Below are 22070 nucleotides of genomic sequence, written 5' to 3'. Positions count from 1 at the left end.
CTGCTGGCAAACGAATAATCCTGGGAAATGGATTAAATTAACTTAAATCTTTTAACCAAATGACTTTATTCTAGCATATAGACCTGTCAATCAAAGACTGTTAAGGTTTGTTGTAATATTGACAAAGAATTCCACCGTTCGGATCAAGATGGCGGCCGTTCATTTTACCCACAATACCCTGCGAGCCTAACATAGCCAGTAGGCACATGAAAAGCCACAAATTTTGGGAAATTCGTCCCTGTACTAACAACATTGTATGTGCAAGGTTTGAAGTTTTTAGAATTTTTCCGGCTGTGCATTGTTGTGAGCGTTTCAGTTTAGGATTATCGTACGCTGAGAATTATGGGAAAGTGTACAAGTTGCCATCTTATTCGGTACGGTGGATCATTCTGATAGGACTTCTGGTTTCATTCCAGAAAAATTTTACTTCACCGGGCTTGGAATGGATTACACCCTAAGCGTTTTTGTCTTTTTTAAAACCAATTTGTCTGTTTCGGTTCACTGATACATTTTGTTTCTCCAGGTGTCCGTTTCTCCCGAACTCCTGAAGAGTCTTCGGGCTCGAAAAGTATTTTTCTAGTCCGTTTTCTGTCGATTGTTGGTAGTTCTTAGAGCAAACTAGTCCAATGTGTTTCTTAATCTTGTAATGTTTTCAAAGTTTTAGCTTTCAAAATCGAATTTGCGGAAATGAACGTTGTCCATTTAGAAGAGTTTTTCCGAGCCCTGAATGTTTTTGGGAGTTGAGGTAAACGCAGATAAATGCACGCCAGTTGTATCAACATTCATTTTCTCTTCACAGTTCTCTGTTCTCTTGTTTTGATACTAGTTAGGAGAATTTGTTTAAACATCAAAATATGTAAACTTTGGTTATCAGTTCCTTTTTTTCATAACTGCCTCTTCTGGTAATATTGTAAGGAAAACATTATTGGGGTTTTTAGGGTTAAGTAAAATCATATTCATTTTCCGATGTTTTTCAGATGTAAAATATGAAGTTGAAACTACAATGTAATTGTTTAACAATATCTTGCCAAAAAAAATGTCAATTTTGAAATCTAGACACATGTAATTTTAATGTAAATAATCCAGTTTGTAAATATTAAGACTAAAAACCTTAACGTGACATCAGGTCATTGTGATAGCAGGACTGAATGATCTGTAAAAATGTTGATGAATAAAGCCTTGTACATTTACTATGCTTTTCTCGGAACAACTATGTGATGTGAGCATCCTGCATGTGATCAATCTAGCCGTTTCCCTTTTGCAAATCGGAACTTAAGCAACGACGACACCAACGTCACTTGAAATATAACTTCATTTTAACCCGTTCACGGAACTTCTACAGAAACGGCGAACTACCCAGGTAGGAGTGGCATTCAAGTAAGGAAAGAGAGTGAAGCGCGTACTGAGCGATTGTTTTTGTTGATTAAACCTATTGTTTTGCGGCATTGTCGTTACCGTCGCCGTCGTCGTTGCTTAAGCTCCTTATTTGACAAGGTGCGCACCACCGACTTGGTTATGAGTTGATATAAGACGTAAGACTCCATTTTATATGTAGCGCAAATAAAATTACGTTATATTTCAAGTGACGTTGGATATGAGATTATAGAGGCGCGTTAACGCTGAGTTAGCTATAATCATCTCCTTTGAAACACGCGCGAATGAAATAATTGTTTTATTAAAAACAATCAAGAAATATTGCTAATTCTTGCTGATTTCACTTTGCAAGAACAACCAGAAGACAATTTAATGGTCTGTTTTTCTCGGGCATGGCATAACGGTTTTTTTTTTTCTTTTTCATAATGGTTTATATACCACGGCCGCTAAGCAAATCAAATCCCTGGAATTCATTGTACAATGACCCAGTTTTTAATATTGTTAATACCAGCGTTTACTCTCTTACGGTACTTTAAAAAAATGATCTATAAAAAATAATGGCTTTTACACCCTCGTTTCACTTCTCCAAGGACCCCAGTACCCTTTCTCACGCGCTGTTTCCGTTGCTTTGGGATCAGCGGGTTTCTTTCCAGGAGGCACAAGATCCTTCATGTAATACTGCACTCTTTCCTGTAAATTCTTCACAACATCCGGGAGCTTCTGGCTGAGGTCTATGTGCTCATTTGGGTCAGCGGTAATATTGTAAAGTGCAACTTTTATATTGTCACCAAATTTCTGTTAATAAATATAACGAAGTAGTAAATAAAAAATTGGGGATCACCTTAGGATCATCCCCATTATTATGTCCCCCAGTGTGGAGAAAGGGATAATTGAGTGTTGGCTGGTGGAACTCTGTTTGATTATGGGATTTTGGCCCCATGGAAGGGACCAAGGGGTGAAATCTAAACTGCACGTATTTTCAAAGAAAAAAATCACAAGAATCTGAAGGAAACTATGATCCACTGCAGACTAAACACGGACTGCCTTCCCTTCCCCCTTCCTTTCTGCCTGATCTCCTTAATAGAAATCACTTGGTTTCTGACTCTAGAAAGCAAGCACGTCTTCCTTCTATACTTAGAACTACCAGTACATACAATCTTTAGTAAGGATTCCAAAGGCAACCACTTTTCCTCATATATACTTAAATAAATTATTAGAAAGGATGCTTATACACCCTGTATTAAGAGATTCAACTGCAATCCCTTTGATATTAACTTAAATCAGAAAATTGTATCCCTGCATGAATAGCTCAGTGCATTCAAAGATCAAAAGACATCATACAGGGCACCTTGGTATGTCATGAATAGCACTGAGGATTCACAGATGTCCTAAAATATAAATTACAACTAAATTTATTAAGTGCAAACACCAACCTTATCAACAACTTGGTCTGGAAAGCTCTGAGATAACTCTGGTGGTTTGTACCATGTTAGATTGGGTACATTCATCAACAGTTTCATGTCACCAACTCGGATTGCAATTCCCTCATAATCATCAAAATCAGTATACTTGTTTGAGCTTGGAGACATATCAATGTTGTGTAGTATCTCTGTTCTGGGTGATGCAGCACCTTCAGATAAGCTACTCCATATGTTGAAACCATCCAATGGAGGAACAGAGGAGTCTTCCTTGACACCTAAGAACAATAAAGTAAACAGCTTCTAACTAATTAAAACAAATAATAGAGGATCTCAATTGTATTAGAGGCCAATTGCTGGTACCCGATAAAATGACTATCCATTAGCAAGATTTTTTTTTCCTCAACTGCTTCCATGCAGGCACTTCACAGTTCTAATTGTAGAAAAAGATGAAAAATAAATATACCGTGCAATGCACTGCATTGCACACTTAGCACTTCACCGACATCTTAGAGGTCATGGGTTCAAATCCCGCCCTAGCCTGAACTTTTTTCAGGCTTTCTTTTGGCAAAAGTTGCATAAATAACTGCGAGGATCTTTCTTCTATTTAAAGCCTGTCTGTCACAACTCCTTGACCTTACAAAATAATAAAGAAAACCCTGGTTGATGATCTGCACTGGTTAGCAACATGCTGATTTCATAAGAAAGAAGTTAAAAATGTTGATGGCTTGTTCTACAAATTATCAAGGTCTTCATCGTGCATAGGAAAAAATAACTTACTTGAGATAATTAACACTTATAACAAAATGGACATGTGAGGAGGTAATAATTTCTAACTTAAACTGTTTCATACTTTTGCATGTTCTTGATATCAAACTAAGTTTAACTAAGGGTATGCAGATGCCCATCAAGGCTACAAAAATGCTACAAAATAATGTGATGGAACACATAAAGAAATTTTGTTATAAGGATAACAGGAAAAAAGTAAACCATCAAGATTGATTTAACACATAATTTTAGTGAAAAAAAAAAAACAAGAGAAGTTTACCTGCGAGATATAGAAGGGTTGGGTACCAGTCTGTAACATGAAAAAGCTCTTTGCATTTGATCCCAGTCTTCTGCAGCATTTTTCCATGAACAAAGCCCACACCCCTGACCCCTCCCTCCCAGAGGCTGCCTTTGTGTCCACGGAGGGGCCAGTTATACCCACCGGCCTCAGGAATGCCACCATTGTCAGTAGAGACAATCAATAAGGTATTGTCCCATAGACTAAAAGGACAAAAAATACATTGGATCAAGCAAGTAAATTGTAATTTACGCATAGTCACTGTATGTAATTCATAGTCAGGGCTCCTGACATGGTACAAGTCCATCACAAAGTTCCATTCCAGTTGCAGCCACAATCCTGTGCAGCACTACCCTGGGTACCAGAGGTTTTGACTAGAAACCAGAAACCGCGAATGAAAAGCCTCTGGCACCCAGGGTAATAAAACATGGGTGTCTAGAAAACTAATAAAAACCTTAAAAGAAGGCCAGTCTTTGAACCCTCTAAGACCCATGTATAAAAAATATTATTCCTTTTCAAAATCATTTCTTGCAGGTGAATTTTTTCATAATTAAAAATAGTTCAGCCCATCCACAGGGCAACCTGTAATAATTATTATTAATTATTAATAATTTTATAATTATTAATTATTATGTTATGTACAAACACTTGACAAAAATAAACATGTTACCATCAATGTTATGTTATATTGATGCATGCATGTTTGATATTTTCTCCAAATCAACCAATCAGTGTGACAAACAGAAACGAATAAGAGGTGGGCAGGCCAGGCTTGGAGCAGAAAGTGAATTAAAATAATAATTGTTTCAGAATTTACAATATTTTGGCTTTCTGGTTACCCACTTTATTTGCCACAAAATGGAATTGGTGGACCAAAACCTGGGGCACATACTACACCTTCACTATACAGTGGAACCCCACCTTACGACCACCTTGTTATTACGACCACTTTTTTGTGCCCCAAATGAATTGAAATTCCAGTCATTTCCTTAGTTTTACAACCTCGTTAATCCGACCAACCCGTTATTACGACCGCATTTTCCCCGCCCGAAGGTGGTCGTCTTAACAGGGTTCCACTGTATCTGCAACCAATTCACATGTTCAACTGTGGTCAAAGATGACAGAGATTCAGCTGTTTTGACAACCTACCCAGCCTTCTCCATTGCTTGGGTAACATTCCCTATTGCTTCGTCAACAATATCAACCATTGCAGCATAATGTCTTCTTGAAATGTTGTCAATGAATTGGTATTTGTCAACATACTCTTGAGGAGCTTGTGTTGGGCCATGCACATTTTGAAATGGTAGATACAAGAACAAGGGTGTTGAGGCATTATGAGACTGGATGACATTCTGTGCTTGCTGTTGAGAGAAGGCATTGAAAATAAATGATAATTTTAGTTACATGTGAGTAAATTACATTAATTTTTGTACTTACACTTTTTGGCAAATATTCAAAGAGTTTGCACTAGTAACCCAGCATATTAGATTACTTAATACAGCATCACACAACAAGTGTGACAACTTTCTAATCTAAACAATGCAGCTTTCAGGAATTCAACTCAAGTTTAGCTTCAGCTGGTTTCCTCATGATTAACCTAAAAATCTGCAAGTCTTAATTAATTTCTGTTCTTTAATTTGTATAAACACTGAGCAGGTACCAACTCTTACACCTTGTGTTTGAATTTCATATAGATCTGTGGATTGAAAACAATTTTACCTTACACTTACATGCAGCTGAAAAATCTGGACGACTAAGTGGTTCCGCAACTGTCATGAGCACCAGGTAAATTTGATTCCATTTCAAAAAAAAAATAATTCCCATAATTTGAAACTTCAAGTTTTAGTGTCTTTTTCAGAAAATATTGGGCTATCTTTGGAATCTCTGTACATGTTTAAGCTTTTTATTTTTTTATTTTGTAGTAGTCACAAATTACACAGGACCTCTATTGATACAAGCCTGGTGCTGAAAGGGCTTCCCTGCTTAAATAAAGATGACTTGACTTCACTTGAATCACTGGAATATATCTTCTGGAAACTGGCTAGTAAAAAGATGAAAATCTCATGTATTTGATTTGTGAAAAGTTGAACGGGGCTTACGCTTTTGGACCTTTTACTGTAAGCAGTAAACTGAACTAACAAGATGAACATATTAATTAAATTGAAAGGATCAAATTACCTCAGCATACAGCCTGGCTGAATACACTCCACTCTCATCCATGACGGGTTCTTTGTTATCATGCAGATCAATAATGCCATACCTATCATGTTTAAAGTGATCTTCTGCACCAGTGTAAAAGCCATAAAATGAATCAAAGCCACGGTATGTTGGCGTGTAAGGCCATTCAAAAAAACCAAGATGCCATTTTCCAACCATATGCGTTGAATATCCTGACATACAATAATAAAAAACATAAATACATCCCTCTTAAATGCTGGCCACAGACAGCTATATGCTTTAAGAAGTTAAGTATCAGCAATTTTTTAAATCTATCAGTTTATTTCTTGTAATAAAAGCATAGAGTGAGATTCTTTGATTCAGAGTGACAAATACACCATGATGGGCTCGATCCTCATCAAAAGATTACTTAAGATATTTCGCAGCAACATATTCACCACCATGATCTTTTAAAAAGCCATAATAATACTAGTACTGAAGTACTAAAACAGTAAGTAACTTGGAATTCTGAACAATAATAAAACAAGATCAAAATTTAAAACTTCCTTTTTTAGTTTTGTTTTCACTTTTGGATACTCCTATAGTTTTTAAAAGATCAATGTATTCAAACATGCAATCCATTAGGTTAGGCATAACCTGGAAGTGTGCCTAAAAGTTGTGTACTTGAAAGCTAATAATGGAAGTATGTTTATAAAATACAATAATAAGGGACTGGTCATAAAGTACAGGGGGGGGTGGGCTGGAAAAAAAGGGGGGGTGGGTCACTGTTTTCATGCATGTAAAAAGGGGTGGGCTAGCAAAAACCATGCATCATTAAAGGGGTGGGGCACATAATATTTTTGCACATGTTTTGCATCAAATGGTGCCTTTTGCCAGTAAAACTGTGAAATGTATTAACAGTAAAAGCACAAATTATAATTGTGTAGTTTCAGAAAATATCCATCCCCCATCACAGAGGGAATTTATAAAAGGACGCCCTACCGCCAGGAACTTCCAAGTTTCTTTTATACAATCTCTGTAATTTTGTTCTTTCTCTTACCACCATCCCCTCCAGAATCTTGAATTCCCTCCATGGGTGGGGTAAGGATATTTTCTGGAGACTCCGACTGACTGTTACTCAAACTGAGGTGCGTTGTACATTATATCATTGCCAATGCCTTATGTTATCACCTTATAAAATACCATAGTGACTAATAAGTGCATGTGTGCTCCTTCCTCTATCATACTTGTCCTCTAATTTGTCTAGTTTTATGTATAGTCTTACCTTTATTTACTAGGGGTGGGTCATTTCATTTTTTACCTGAAAAATATGGGTGGGCCATGCATTATTCTGCAAAAATATGAGGGTGGGTCACACAAAACTAGCCTTCGTAAAAATGAATTTTTCCAGCCCACCCCCCCCCGGTACTTTATGACCAGTCCCTAAACAGCATACCAGCTTCCTTAAGTTTTTGTGGCAAAGTAATGAAATCGAGTGGCAGCCCATAAGGTTCTTCAGGTCTAATTACTCCATGTTGTAAACCTGATAAGAAAATTGTAAATATATTTTAAAAAATCATGCAAACTAACATATTAATAAATTATGATATACCATCCAAAAAGTGCTAGTGACACATTACTCCTGGTAAGATCATCCAGTCTCCCACGCAACCGTTCTTATCATCGTCACGCAATGCGTGATGAAGGGCTTCGTAGGAGACGTTGCGTGATGTTACCCAGAGAGGCTGCGTAGGAGACTAATCCACAGGGTGGGAGGGTGGTGATAGCAACGACATCATTGCACAGTAGGGTAAGGAAGTCATGTTTTGGAAAAAGTGCATGGAAGGGACGAGAGGATAGTACTATCGTCTTTTCTAATATTTGCATCTACCCTTCTGCACAAACCGTCTTTCCCCAAAACCCCGTACATTAGCCACTGGGTTGAAAAAAGTTTCCATTGTGAACAGACTTGAGAAACATACCTGTGTGTATTGGGTACCTGCCCGATAAAAGAGCACTTCTTGTTGGCGAACAAATCGGTTGCACATAGTAATTGTCCAATATTACTCCTTCAGACGCAAGTTTATCCATGTTTGGAGTGTTAATTTTTGCGCCATGGAATCCAACATCGCTCCAGCCAAAATCATCTATAACGACCAGTAAAATGTGTAATGGTGCACCGTAAACTCGAAGCGAAAATAATACAAACAGAGCGGCGAAAAATGGCAAATAATTGAAGCGCATTTTTCAAGCGTTACAAGGAGAGCCAGTCGTTGTCTTTTTGGATCTCCAGGGACTGGTTGCAAACCACTTTGCTGACGACTTTTTAGAAATCACCGGTTATCCATGTGATAATGCTGCGGTTAAATATTGATTACGGACAATTAAGGCTAACCAATCACCAACGAGAAAAATATCTGGCACAGTGTTTGCCGGCGGTAACCCCTAGCCTGACCTTGCGGATTTTCTTTTGTTGACTACATATACACATAAAATTATTTCTAACAGTGCCCCAGTCTGAGAAAACCATACACTCCATCACTGAGTGATTCTCGGGTGATTTGATCATCCCTGTTTGCAGTCATATCCTGTTCTACTGTGGTCTTAGTGGTTGAGCTCAGAAGTGGCAGGGGACCGTGACATCACAGGTCACCCAATCGTAGGATTTATTTATTAACTAGTCTGACACCTTGGACCCGTTAGGGTGTTGGTCGTGTGGTGACATAAAGCAAAGTAGAATCATATGTCACTCACATGACTGAACACTGTCTTTATTTTCACTTCTACGCATATCGATCGGGGAGATGTTTCTTTTCGCCAGCGCTGTCTATTTCCTCTTGGTCACTTTGCAGATCGTATCTAGTTCTAATCCTCCTCATATAGTCCTGACTGTAATTGACGATCTAGGGTGGAGTGATGTTGGATTTCAAGGATCTGTTATCCATACTCCGAACATAAACAGACTGGCAGCTGAAGGAGTGATACTGGATAATTACTATGTACAGCCTTTATGTACACCAACACGAAGTACCCTTATGACTGGAAGGTATCCCATACACACAGGTGAAGTGATGAGCTGAACTAGTGCCAAAGGTTAATCTTCAGTTTTGAAAATACAACGCTTGCTTGTTCCAGAGAGCTCTCACGCGTACCACGTAGCATCTCTATAAATTTGAGGGTCCGGAAGGAGGGAGTGAAGGGTTACAAATCCCAGTCACAGCCCTCGTTTTGTTCAAATCCAGGGCTTCCAGCTCAAATTATGCCTCAGATCCCATTACCAGTACCCAGCTTTAATGATCACATCCATTTCTCGTCATCAAATCCCATTTCCCCAGTGAAAATAGGGCAATTTCCCATTTTACCCCCTCGGCACCCTCCTATTTGGTTCATCTCGCAACGCTCTAAATCTTATGTCTAAACTGTGGATCGTTACTTGGGTTAAAGAGGGTCTGTTTAGAAGTTCTCAGAGCTCAAAGTTTCAGTTGATTGTACTGAATCGTGTACAAAAACGAGTGAAAAACCGAAAAATGATTTGTTTTCTTCCAGTCCGTCATTGGACACCAGATTTTTGAGTATCCAGATCGAGGCCATCTCAAGAATGTCAAAGAACGTGGAAAGAGTATGGTAGATTAGAGACTAAGAATTAGAGTCGCTGTGCTTATCTTTGCCACTGAAAAAAACGAACATTTCGCAGTGTGTGGGCATGGTATTCCAACTTAGAAGTCTTATTCTGGTCCATCATATCATTATAAGTTGTAATTTGTGTTGCTATATGTAAAGCACTACTGGACACTTCTGCGCAACATGTAACCTTAGAAAAATCAGATTTTTTTTCTTATCTTGTATCATAACTCACTTTTTAGGCTTACAGCACTTTGTGATCGAACCCCCTGAGCCTTATGGGATGCCGCTGAAGTTCAAAACTTTAGCGGAGAAATTAAAAGAGACTGGTAAGAAAAACTTTAAAAACTCAGAATTTTCATCCAGTAGGCTAATAAACCAATCACATTTATTTGTTGCTTTTGACTCCGATGTCGGTACTGACCGATCAGAGCAAAGATGCTTTTCTTTTTAACCAATGGACAGCAAGGGTGGCATTAACCGTACTCCTTACGCGCGTACGTTTTCCCGCGCTTGGCACCTGTTACATTTGTTTACGTGTTTGTCTCACTAATTTTTGGCGGATTTCGCAGGACTTCATTCTCGCGATATCAAAGAAGCTAAAACTTTAGCCCTTTTTTTCCTGTTTTTATCCTCTGGCTCTCCAAATGTAACAGATGTAATGGGTTTGTTTGATTGTTTCTCTTTATTAGGATACGCCACTCATATTGTTGGTAAATGGCATCTTGGATTCTTTGAATGGTCCTACACACCAACTTTTCGCGGCTTTGACTCACATTACGGGTTTTACACGGGATGTGGGGACCATTACACGCATGAGCGCCTCGGGATTTTGGATCTGAGGGATAACACTTTCCCTGTGCGGGACATGAACGGGACGTACTCTGCCAACCTCTTCACAAGGGTGAGAAAAAGCAACTGTATTAACAGGTGGCGTTTTAAAAGGCCAAAACAACTATTTCACCCTTCATGTCCCCACCCCTTTAGTGTCTGGAATACGTGACTCAAATCCTCAGGATGCAGTCCCTTTGAGTATATAGGTCTCTAGCCTGCGTGGCAAACGAAAGGGTGAGGGTCTAGGGAACCTGGGCCGTGCGCAAAGCGAGGGGAGCACGTAAGGGAGAGGGAAAAGCCCCTCGCTTCGCGCGTGCGTCCAATTCCCCACTTCCCCCCTCTTCTAATTCCCCCTCCCCCCACCCTTCATAAGTGCTTACCACGCGGATTAATAATGTCTAGTATAGTAGTCAAGTGTTTTGTTTCTTTTGATGCACAGCAAGCAGAGAAAGTTATCGAAGAGCACGATCCCGCTAAACCCCTTTTCCTGTATTTGCCATTCCAAAATGTTCACTTCCCGGTACAAGCGCCTCAAAACTACATCGACAAATACAGCTTCATCGACAACAAGCTGAGGAGAACTTACGCTGCCATGTTGGACATTGTAGATGAAGCTATTGGTAATGTGACGAAGAGCTTAGAAAAAGCAGGGTAAGTTCGTTTCTCTCAGGACTACAATGACCTTCTTTGCCTCATTTTTAAAATGAAGTTTATTAAATTTCCTGACGATCATTTTCGCTTGAGACAGTCGGCTCCTCTATAGCGTGTTCCAGTCCTTCCGATAGGATCGAAGAAAATTGCGCGCATGAATAAACGAGAAGAGACTTTGGAAAACTAGCGGAAGCCTTCCCCCTCAAGACCCTCATTACCATTCGCTTGCATTGTAATTTTCTTCGCGCCGATCTCTAATACCTGAACACCCTGAACAGGCTTGCTCCTCTAGTATTGCTTGACACGTTATTCCAGCAAGGTGTCAACAACAACAAGTGTCTTTATTTTCGTGAACAGAATTACAATTTCAATTGATTGTCGTAAAACCAAAACCAAAGAAATTACTCTGGCGAATCATGAGAGATGATAACAGCGCAACGAACCAATCAGAATTCGATGCATATACATGTAATCGGCGCAAACGCGCGCGAATAAGTCACGATTGGTTTTGGGTTTTTTTTCTCATTGGCTCAGGAATTGGCGTGAGGTTTGACAATGGCAATTAAGTGCTTTGTTTTGCAGTAAAGCCTGGTTTACACGCACGACACAAGCATAAGCATAAGCTCAAGCATAAGCACAAGAAACCTACGTGTAAACCGGTGCGACGCAAGCATAAGAGCCTTGTGCTTGCGCTTGTGCTTGCGTCGGTGCGTCGTACGTGTAAACCGGGGTAACGCAAGCATAAGCACAAGCACAAGCACAAAGAAAGGAAACTGAAAAACGGTGACAAATTGTCAGCGTACATTCTAGTTACTCATGCGTTGCCATTTGCAAAATGGCGGCAGCAAATTTTTATGCTTCTGCGCTTGCGTATGTAACCTTATGCTTATGCTTATCGCACGTGTAAACATCCTTGTACCTATGCTTATGCTCATGCTTATGCTTGCGTCGTCCGTGTAAACCAGGCTTAAAGCAAAACCATAAGAAAGCGAATTACTTTCGACACTCAATTGAAAATCACTCTGTAACGTATTACAAAAGTACTTTAACTAAATTGCAAACCTGAATTACATCAGTGAGGATTGATTGTAATTTTTCACCGGTAAATGAAAACTTGATGAAATAAACGTAATCAATTGTATATTTATGTAATAACTTCCGGAGTTTTTCAGTTCTTGAGTAAATTTCTTTAATTGAAATCAATATATTAGTCTGTGGCTTACTGTAAAACTAAGCCCAAAGAGATTAGTATCTTTCACACTAGGAAACGAAATGAATTTCATCTGCAAGAAGGGTAAAGTCTTACTGAATCCGTGAAGCACCTTAGTACAACAAACAGTTTAGAGGGTTCTCCGAAACACGAAGAAACGAAGTTCAGACTTCCTGCAACGAACAACGGTAGAAAAGTCCTCCTTTATGTGTCTTTTTCCTTTAGATTCTGTGATAGTCGAGGTGACAGTGAAATGGGAGCTTATGTGCATCCAATTGGCGTGTATATAGCAGTAACCTGCAATTAGGCCCAACTTCAGCAGTGGACCTATTTCCTCTTATATGGTCGATATCTTATCGTTTCATCGTTCCCACGAAAATAGAGCCTAATTGTAAGTTAGTTTAGAGAAAAATAAACCTAAATTGTGTGTTGCTTTATGGTATACGGTTAATGTACCATTCACGAAGTGTTTCAGTTGTCTCCTTGTTGCAGCAGTTTAAGATGAATGTTCTCCTGACAACGCTTATAGTTAATTTATAGTTAATGCTTGCTTTCCTTCCCCAGCCTTTGGGAAAACACTTTGTTCATCTTTACGACTGATAACGGAGGACTTCCAGAGTCGGGTGGCTACAACTGGCCATTACGCGGGAAAAAAAAGACTCTCTGGGAGGGAGGAGTGAGAGGAGTGGCTTTTGTCCATGGACCGATGCTTGGGAAGAAAGGTGTTAAAACCAAGGAGCTGCTTCACTCCACGGACTGGTATCCCACGCTCATCAGCCTAGCAGGTAAGAGACAGAGACAGGGTGACATCTCCAACTGACCATTTCAGTTCAGCATGCACTTGTGTTGAGCTTGTACGCATCCGGTTCCTATTCTCGTCCACGCGGACTTGCGCATGCGCTCCGCTCTCATGCATTCCTCGTCCTTTATAGATCGGTTTTGAATTGAATGTCGAAGAATCAAACCAAAAATTGTTACTCTGGCTAATCACAACAGATGTAAGCAATGCATTGAACCAATCAGATTTAGAAGCAAATACAGGTAACCGCCGCCAAGCGCGGGAAAACGCGTGAGAGCAGATCACGAGTGGTTTTGGTTGTACTTCTTATTGGTTGAAAAATTATCACAGATCTAGAGCGTAGTATAAAAGCAAAACCAAAGCGAACGCAAACTTTCTTTGGACTCTCAATTGAAAACCAATCTAACAACCACTAAGGTATCTCTTTTGTAGACTTCTACGTCCTCTGCAACATATTTAAACTATCGTAAACTACCTTCAAAACCACGCGTTTTGCAGAGAAGGAATTAGAAGAATTAAAGTCTCCGTAACAGTGTTTCCTAATATCGGACCATGCCTCAATATTATTAATAAGTATTACAGTACAGAAACCCTCAGTTTCCAGCTTCCTTGTTCGTAGGACTGAAATATGATTGACTTTTGTATCCCAGGTGGAAAAGCCGATAAAACCCCTGTACCTGTGGATGGTTTTGATGTGTGGGAGACAATTTCTGATGGCAAGCCTTCTCCAAGAACGGAGATTCTTTTGAACATCGACTTAGCACCGCAAGAACAGAACAGTGATATAAACTCCGATCCCTTTTACCAAGGCGCGGCAATTCGTGTGGGAGACATGAAGTTGCTGATTAGCTGTCCAAACTCAACATGGTTCAAGCCACCGGAGCTTGGAAAATTTTCTAACATTCATGCGGTCAGTGATATTTTTAATTAAATCTTCTTAACCAAGTGTACTCTCTGATCTCCACCTTATAAGTATTTGATTTCATCTTCATAAATCAAAGCGTTGACACATAAAAGCCGTGATCATGAGAACATCAGAGACTGAGTGTTGATTTCGCGATTCCCGGATGTAAGAAGTATTCAAATCGCCAATCAAATTTCTGCCTGTGTTTGTCGTCCTTGGGTCCTTACACGATAAGGTGTACGTATCTTTCAAGTTTTTCTTTCAAAACTCAAAGCCAACCGAAAGAGCCTAGCTTGCGAGAGCAAAAAGCAAAACGTTCCTATTCCAAGAGACTGTTTAGAAAAATTAAAATTCACTTTGGACTCATAAATTCATTTCCACGTCAAATGCTATCGATGACCTCATCAATTTCTCCCCGCGAAAAGATGCGTGCGTCGTGACAGACGTAAGTCAGTCTCAGCGGGGAGCGGTCTCTTAGGGACCCTTTTCATTTTCAACTTTAAAAAGAATTGAGATTACAGTAGAACTCCGGTAACTTGAACTCTGAAGGGAAACGAAAAACTGTTCGAGTTAGCGGGGTTTCGAGTTATCGGGGTCGATTAAAATATTCAATTTTCAAGGTTAATAATTAATAGTTTATTGATTTTCAGCACTTTGGTATATAATACAGTGCAAATTAAACTTATTTCACGAGAAACTAATACATTTTGTAACAACTGTAACAATTATGCAATCTTACGATAATGCAATACTGTGAATGTAACTTAGTTATTTTATACACTCAATTTATGTTTCCTTTTGCGTCGGGGTCGTTCTATTATCCGTAAAGGAAACCAGAAATTCGAGTTATAGGGGTAAATTTTGATCAAGGGAAACGAAATTTAGTTCGAGTTAGCGGGGTTTTCGAGTTATCAGAGTTCGAGTTAACCGAGTAAAAATGACTGAAAACTTGGGTGAAATCCAAGGGAATTGAGACTCAGTTCGAGTTAGCGGGGAAGTTCGAGTTACCGGGGTTCTACTGTAGTTTTCAATCTCAGTGAAAATCTCTCTGACCTAAATTTAGCCTCTCTGTAACGTGTACATTTGTTGTCTTTTTTAGAGTTCCCGCGGACAAGGGTTGATCAAAGTTGCTCTCTACAATATTACCGCTGACCCTACAGAACATAACGATCTAAGCCAGAAACTCCCGGATGTCGTCAAAAAGTTACAAGAGAGACTTGAATTTTACAAGAAGACCGCAGTTCCGCCTTTAAACAAGCCCGCCGACAGCAAAGCTTTGGATGTTGCAATGAAGAACGGCATATGGACGCCTTGGAAAAGCTAGAAAAATTAACTAAAGTGTTTTAACCTACGTTGTATAGCCTGTGAACAGGCTCCCAAGTGAGGTATAGGGCGAAGACAAAAATCGAAAGACCGCGCTCTGTTCGCCCGCCTCGCCGATCGGTTCTCTTCGCCCTATGCCCCACTTGGGAGCCTGAGCACAGGCTAACATTGTAAATCATTAGCGTTCCATGACCTTTTCGGAATTTTCCACACCTGGTAATTTTTTTAACATAAAAATGACTATCATTGTCAATAATTTAATATTGTCATTTTCTTCAAGACCACTACGTCAGTCTAGGAAATTACAGAGTAACGCTGTTGCAGAAAGGCGTTATTCTTAATTTAGCATCGGCTATGTAAAGGGACAAAACAGATACAAAATGCGAGAGATACGTACCTAAGGTCGAGTGCGGTAGGATCCAGGTCCCTGGTAAGTGGCTGTGCACAGTCAGTCTTTCAGATGAATGCCAAGTCTGATTTTCATCGGATGGGCGAAGTTCTGTATGCTTGCAAAGGGAAACAAAAAATACAAACCCCAACACAAAACAGAAAATACTCTTTTTATGAGTTGGGCGAAGATTATACAACTCCCTCATGATTTTGCCATAGAGAAAAAAACAAAACAAAAGCAAGATAACAATTTACCTAGCCACCCACTCAGACGTTCTTATTTACCTTGTCGGTTGAAAATTGTTTAGCTGTTATATTGGATATCTAAAGTGCCCCTTTTCCCTCGTAGAATATTGTTCGCGCGCAAATAACTTCCTTTTCCTCTCCTACCTCAATCCGAGTTTAAGTTGGTCGCGATGTATTTTCTGATAACGAAAGCACTTTTTATGCTTCTCACGAATACGACACATGAAAGAGGGAAAAGGTACCTAACATTTTTATTTTCTCTCACGTCTGTTGCTTACCTGAGATAAAAAGCCAAGTTTCCAGGGTGTACCAGAGTACGCTGCAGACAACAAATTGATCATGTTACAGCTGTTACTAGTTGTGAAAAGATGATTACCTTATTTTAAAAAAACTTACCTTTTATTAACCAGTCGAGAACAACGAAATACAATTGTACATCTTGTTTTCTCAGTGCACAAAGAAGCAAAAACAATGATGTACTAAAAAAAAAAGCAGTGACCGAAAAGTGTGACGACATAATAGCAGAAAAAATAACGTAGTCAAGACAAAAAACGACGAAGCAGTTACCAAAAAAAGTTAAGGCATAATAGCAAAAACGATGACGTATTAAAGCCAAAAAACGACGAAGCAGTGACAAAAAATTTGACGACATAATAGCAAACACGATGACGTAGTCAAGACAAAAAACGACAAAACAGTTAACAAAAAAAAAAACGATAAAGAGGCCACGACATAATAGCAAAAACGATGACGTAGTCAAGACAAAAAACGACGAATTAGTGACCAAAAAAAGTGACGACACACTAGCAAATACGATGACGTAGTCAAGTCAATAAACGACGGAGCAGTGACCAAAAAAATTGACGACACAGGAGCCAAAACGAAGACGTAGTCAAGACAAAAAACGACGAAGCAGTGACCAAAAAAAGTGACGACACAGTAGCAAAACGAAGACGTAGTCAAGACAAAAAACGACCAAGCAGTGACCAAAAGAAGCGACGGCACAGTAGCAAAAACGAAGACGTAGTCAAGGCAAAAAACGACCAAGCAGTGACCAAAAAAAGTGACGACACAGTAGCAAAACGATGACGTAGTCAAGGCAAAAAACGACCAAGCAGTGACCAAAAAAAGTAACGGCACAATAGCAGAAAGAATGACGTAATCCAGACAAAAAACGACGAGGCGGTGACCAAAAAAGTCACGACACAGTAGCAAAAACGATGACGTAGTCAAGACGAAAAACGTCGAGGCAGTTAGCAAAAAAAACCGACACAGTAGCAAAAACGATGACGTTTTCAAGACAAAAAAACAACGAGTCATTGACCAAAAAAAGTGACGGCATAATATCAAAAATGCCGACGTAGTCAATAGAAAATGATGAACCAGTAACCAAAAATGGGACGACACAATAGCAAAAACGATGACGAAGTCAAGACAAGAAACGATGAAGGAGTGACCAAAAAGTGACGACACAGTAGCAAAAATGATGACGTATCAAGTAACATGAGTTAGAAATATGACGACGTAGTCAACAGAAAATGATGAACCAGTAACCAAAAATGGGACAACACAATAACAGAAAATGGTGACGTAGTCAAGAAAAAGCGACGAGCCAGTAACGAAAAGAGTGACGACACAGTTACTAAAACGGTGACGTAGTCAAGCTAATAACACGACGAAGCAGTGATCACAGTAATAAAAAACTTGACCTAGTCACAATTGCAATTATGATGACGTAGTCAAGAAAGAACGACGAAGCAGTATGCAACAGAAGTGACGACAGTGTAGCAACGTAGTCCAGTAAACAGCGACAAAACATTAAAAAAACCATCACGTAAAAACAAAGAGATAAAAAAAAAAAAAACGAATAAAAAACCAGGACGATGACGCGATAAAAATCCTGACGCAGTGGTAAAAAAAGATTGCGAACGTAGCTATAGTAAACAAAGCGATGAAACACTCGCGGCAGTATGCAGAAGTTTAGTTGGTATCGTCAGTGTCTTTTCCAGGAGGCAAAACCAATGATCCTTTCAAAACATTTAAGACGTCGTAGACTAAAAACAGACAATGACAAAAAAAAACCTGTCGCAGTAATGAAAACGATGACGTACATACCAAGTCATAGTAAAAAAAAATATGATGACGGGGTTAGTTTTCTTACGTTTGGGGGTTAGATTTCTTACGTTTGGGGGTTAGTAATTCTTACGTTGGCGTGTTAGTTTTCTTACGTTTCGGGGTTAGATTTCTTACGTTTGGGGGTTAGATTTCTTACGTTTGGGGGTTAGTAATTCTTACGTTGGCGGGTTAGTTTTCTTACGTTTGGGGGTTAGATTTCTTACGTTTGGGGGTTAGTAATTCTTACGTTGGCGGGTTAGTTTTCTTACGTTTGGCGGTTAGAAATTCTTACGTTTGAGGGTTAGATTTCTTACGTTTAGGGGTTAAGAATTCTTACGTTTGGGGGTTAGTTTTCTTACGCTTGGGGGTTGGTAATTCTTACGTTTGAAGGTTAGATTTTTTACGTTTGGGGGTTACTTTTCTTACGTTTGATGGTTAGTAATTCTTACGTTTGGGGGTTAGCTTTCTTACATTTTGGGGTTAGGAATTCTTACGTTAGGGGGGTAAGTTTTCTTACGTTTGAGGGTTAAGTATTCTTACGTTTAGGGGTTAGATTTCTTACGTTTGCGGATTAGGAATTCTTACGTTTCGGCGTTAGTTTTCTTACGTTTGGGGGTTAGTAATTCTTACGTTTGGGGGTTTAATTTCTTACGTTTGGAGATTAGGAATTCTTACGTTTGGGGGTTAGTTTTCTTAAGTTTGGGGGTTAGTAACTCTTACGTTTGGGGGTAAGGAATTCTTACGTTTGGGATTTAGATTTCTTACGTTTGGGGGTTACTAATTCTTGCGTTTGATGGTTAGTTTTCTCACGTTTGGGAGTTAGTAATTCTAACGTTTGAAGCTTACATTTCTTACGTTTGGGGATTGGGAATTCTTACGTTTAGGGGTTACCTTTCTTACGTTTGATGATTAGGTTTTTTTCGTTTGGGGATTACTAATTCTTACGTTTGGGGGTTAGTAATTCTAACGTTTGGAAGATAGGAATTCTTACGTTTGGGGGTTAGTAATTCTTACGTTTGAAGTTTAGATTTCTTACGTTTGGGGGTTAGGAATTCTTACGTTGGGGGGTTAATTTTCTTACGTTTGGAGGTTAGTAATTCTTACGTTTGGGGGTTAGCAATTCTTACGTTTGGGGGTTAGTTTTCTTACGTTTAAGGGTTAAAAATTCTTACGTTTGGGAGTTAGATTACTTACATTTGGGGGTTAGGAATTCTTACGTTTGGGGGTTAGATTACTTACGTTTAAGGGGTTAAGAATTCTTCCGTTTGGGGGTTAGTTTTCTTACGTTTGGGGGTTAGATTTTTTATGTTTGGGGGTTAGAAAATCTTACGTTTGGGGGTTAGTTTTCTTACATTTAAGGGTTAGTAATTCTTACGTTTGGGGGTTAGATTTCTTACAGTTGATGGTTAGAAAATCTTACGTTTGGGGGTTAGTTTTTTTACGTTTGGCGGTTGCAAATTCTTACGTTTGGAGGTTAGATTTCTTACGTTTGGGGCTTGGTAATTCTTACGTTTGAGGGTTAGTTTTCTTACGTTTGGAGGTTAGATTTCTTACCTTTTTGGATTAGGAATTTTTACGTTAGGGGGTTAGTTTTCTTTCGTTTTGGGGGCTAGGATTTATTACGTTTGGTGGTTAGATTTCTTACTTTTGCGTATTAGGAATTCTTACGTTTGGGGGTTAGGAATTCTTACATTTGGGGGTTAGTTTTCTTACGTTTGAGGGTTAGTAATTCTTACGTTTGGGGGTTAGATTTCTTACATTTGGGTGTTAGGAAATCTTACGTTTGGGAGTTGGTTTTCTTACGTTTGTGGGGTAGTAATTCTTACGTTTAGGGGTAAGATTTCTTACATTTGAGTGTTAGGAATTCTTACGTTTGGGGGTTAGTTTTTTTACGTTTGGCAGCTAGCAATTCTTACGTTTGGGGGTTAGATTTCTTACGTTTGGATGTTGGTGATTCTTACGTTTGAGGGTTAGATTTTTTACGTTTGGGGGTTAGTAATTCTTACGTTTGGGGGTAGTTTTCTTACGTTTGAGGGTTAGTAATTCTTACGTTTGAGAGTTAGATTACTTACGTTTGGGGGTTAGGAATTCTTACGTTTTGGGGTTTGATTTTGTAAGTTTGGGGGTTGGGAATTGTTACGTTTTTGGGTTAGATCTCATACGTTTGGGGGTTAGTAATTCTTACGTCTGGGGGTTAGTTTTCTTACGTTTGGGGGTTACTAATTCTTACGTTTGGGGGTTCGATTTCATACGTTTGGGGGTTAGGAATTCTTACGTTTGGGGGTTAGTAATTCTTACGTTTGGGGGTTAGGAAATCTAACGTTTGGGTGTTAGTTTTCTAACGTTTGGGGATTAGTAATTCTCACGTTTGGGGGTTAAATTTCTTACGTTTGGGGGTTAGTTTTCTTACGTTTGGGGGTTAGTAATTCTTACGTCTGGGGGTAAGGATTTCTTTCGTTCGGGGGTTAGTTTTCTTACGTTTGCGAGTTAGTAATTCTTACGTTTGTGGGTTAGTTCTCTTAAGTTTGAAGGTTAGTAGTTCTTACGTTTAAAGGTTAGATTTCGTACGTTTGGGGGTTAGTAATTTTTACGTTTGGGGGTAAGGATTTCTTTCGTTTGGGGGTTAGTTTTCTTACGTTTGGGAGTTAGTTCTCTTACGTTTGAAGGTTAGTAGTTCTTACGTTTTGGGGTTAGGAATTCTTACGTTTGATGGTTATGTTTCTTTCGTTTGTGGGTTAGATTTTTTACGTTTGGGGGCAAAGAATTTTTACGTTTGGTGGTTAGTTTTTCTACGTTTTGGGGGTTAGTAATTCTTTTGTTTGGGGGTTAAATTTCTTAAGTCTGGGGATTAGTAGTTCATACGTTTGGGAGATAGGATTTCTTATTTTTGCGGTTAGTAATTTTTACGTTTGGGGGTTAGATTTCTCAAGTTTGGGGGTTTGTAATTTCTACGTTTGGGAGATAGGAATTCTTACGTTTCGGGGTTAGTAATTCATATGTTTGGGGGTTAGATTTCCTACGTTTTGGGGTTAGTAATTTTTACGTTTGGAAGTTACATTTCTTACTTTTGGGGGTTTGGTTTCTTTCGTTCGGGGGTTACTAATTCTTAAGTTTGAAGGTTAGGAATTCTTAAGTTTGGGAGATAGGAATTGTTACGTTTCGGGGTTAGTAATTCTAACGCATGGGGGCTAGATTTCTTACGTTTGGGGGTTAGTAATTCTTTTGTTTTGGGGTCAATTTTTTCTACGTTTGGCGGTTAGTAATTTTTATGTTTGGGATTTAGATTTCTTACGTTTTGGGGTTAGAAATTCTTACGTTTGGGGGTTAAATTCTTACGTTTGGGGTTTAAACTACTTACTTTTGGGGGTAGTTTTCTTACGTTTGAGGGTTAATAATTCTTACGTTTGAGAGTTAGATTACTAACGTTTGGGGGTTAGGAATTCTTACGTTTGGGGGTTAGGTTATTTTCGTTTATGAGTTAGTAACTCTTACGTATTGGGGTTTGATTTCTTAAGTTTGGGGGTTGGAAATTGTTACGTTTTTGGGTTAGATTTCATACGTTTGGGGGTTAGTAATTGTTACGTTTGGGGGTTAGTTTTCTTACGTTTGGGGGTTAGTAATTCTTACCTTTAAGGGGTTAGGAATTCTTATGTTTGGGGGTTAGTAATTCATACGTTTGGGGGTTAGATTTCGTACGTTTAAGGGTCAGGAAATCTAACGTTTGGGTGTTAGTTTTCTTACGTTTGGGGGTTAGATTTTTTACGTTTGGGGATTAGTAATTCTTACGTTTGGGGGTTAGTTCTCTTACGTTTGAAGGTTAGTAGTTCTTACGTTTAAAGGTTAGATTTCTTACGTTTGGGAGTTAGTTCTCTTACGTTTGAGGGTTACGTTTCTTTCGTTTGGGGGTTAGTAATTCTTACATTTGGGGGTAAGGATTTCTTACGTTTGGGGGTTAGTTTTCT

General features: G+C 39.1%; 2 protein-coding genes across 2 annotated transcripts; one reads left to right on the top strand and one right to left on the bottom strand.

Moving 5' to 3' along the window:
• Positions 1-1654: 1654 nt before the first annotated feature.
• Positions 1655-8289, bottom strand: LOC146449679 (arylsulfatase I-like). The gene is made up of 7 exons (XM_085101851.1): positions 7998-8289; positions 7472-7558; positions 6037-6248; positions 5008-5219; positions 3841-4061; positions 2808-3070; positions 1655-2169 (listed from the first exon to the last, which is right to left on the bottom strand). Exons 1-7 carry the CDS (start codon positions 8257-8259, stop codon positions 1939-1941), a joined length of 1488 nt encoding a protein of 495 aa, XP_084957977.1. The 5' UTR covers positions 8260-8289; the 3' UTR covers positions 1655-1938.
• Positions 8290-8790: 501 nt separating this feature from the next.
• On the top strand, positions 8791-16451 carry LOC146449678 (arylsulfatase B-like). Its single transcript, XM_085101852.1, has 7 exons — positions 8791-9078; positions 9879-9965; positions 10329-10540; positions 10910-11121; positions 12896-13116; positions 13781-14040; positions 15134-16451. Exons 1-7 carry the CDS (start codon positions 8820-8822, stop codon positions 15356-15358), a joined length of 1476 nt encoding a protein of 491 aa, XP_084957978.1. The 5' UTR covers positions 8791-8819; the 3' UTR covers positions 15359-16451.
• Positions 16452-22070: the final 5619 nt, after the last annotated feature.

This window comes from Pavona decussata, unplaced genomic scaffold (assembly GCF_977016875.1).
Source record: "Pavona decussata unplaced genomic scaffold, jaPavDecu1.1 SCAFFOLD_602, whole genome shotgun sequence".
In the NCBI taxonomy this organism is placed as follows: Eukaryota; Metazoa; Cnidaria; class Anthozoa; order Scleractinia; family Agariciidae; genus Pavona; species Pavona decussata.
This window is presented reverse-complemented; position numbering and strand designations above follow the sequence as displayed.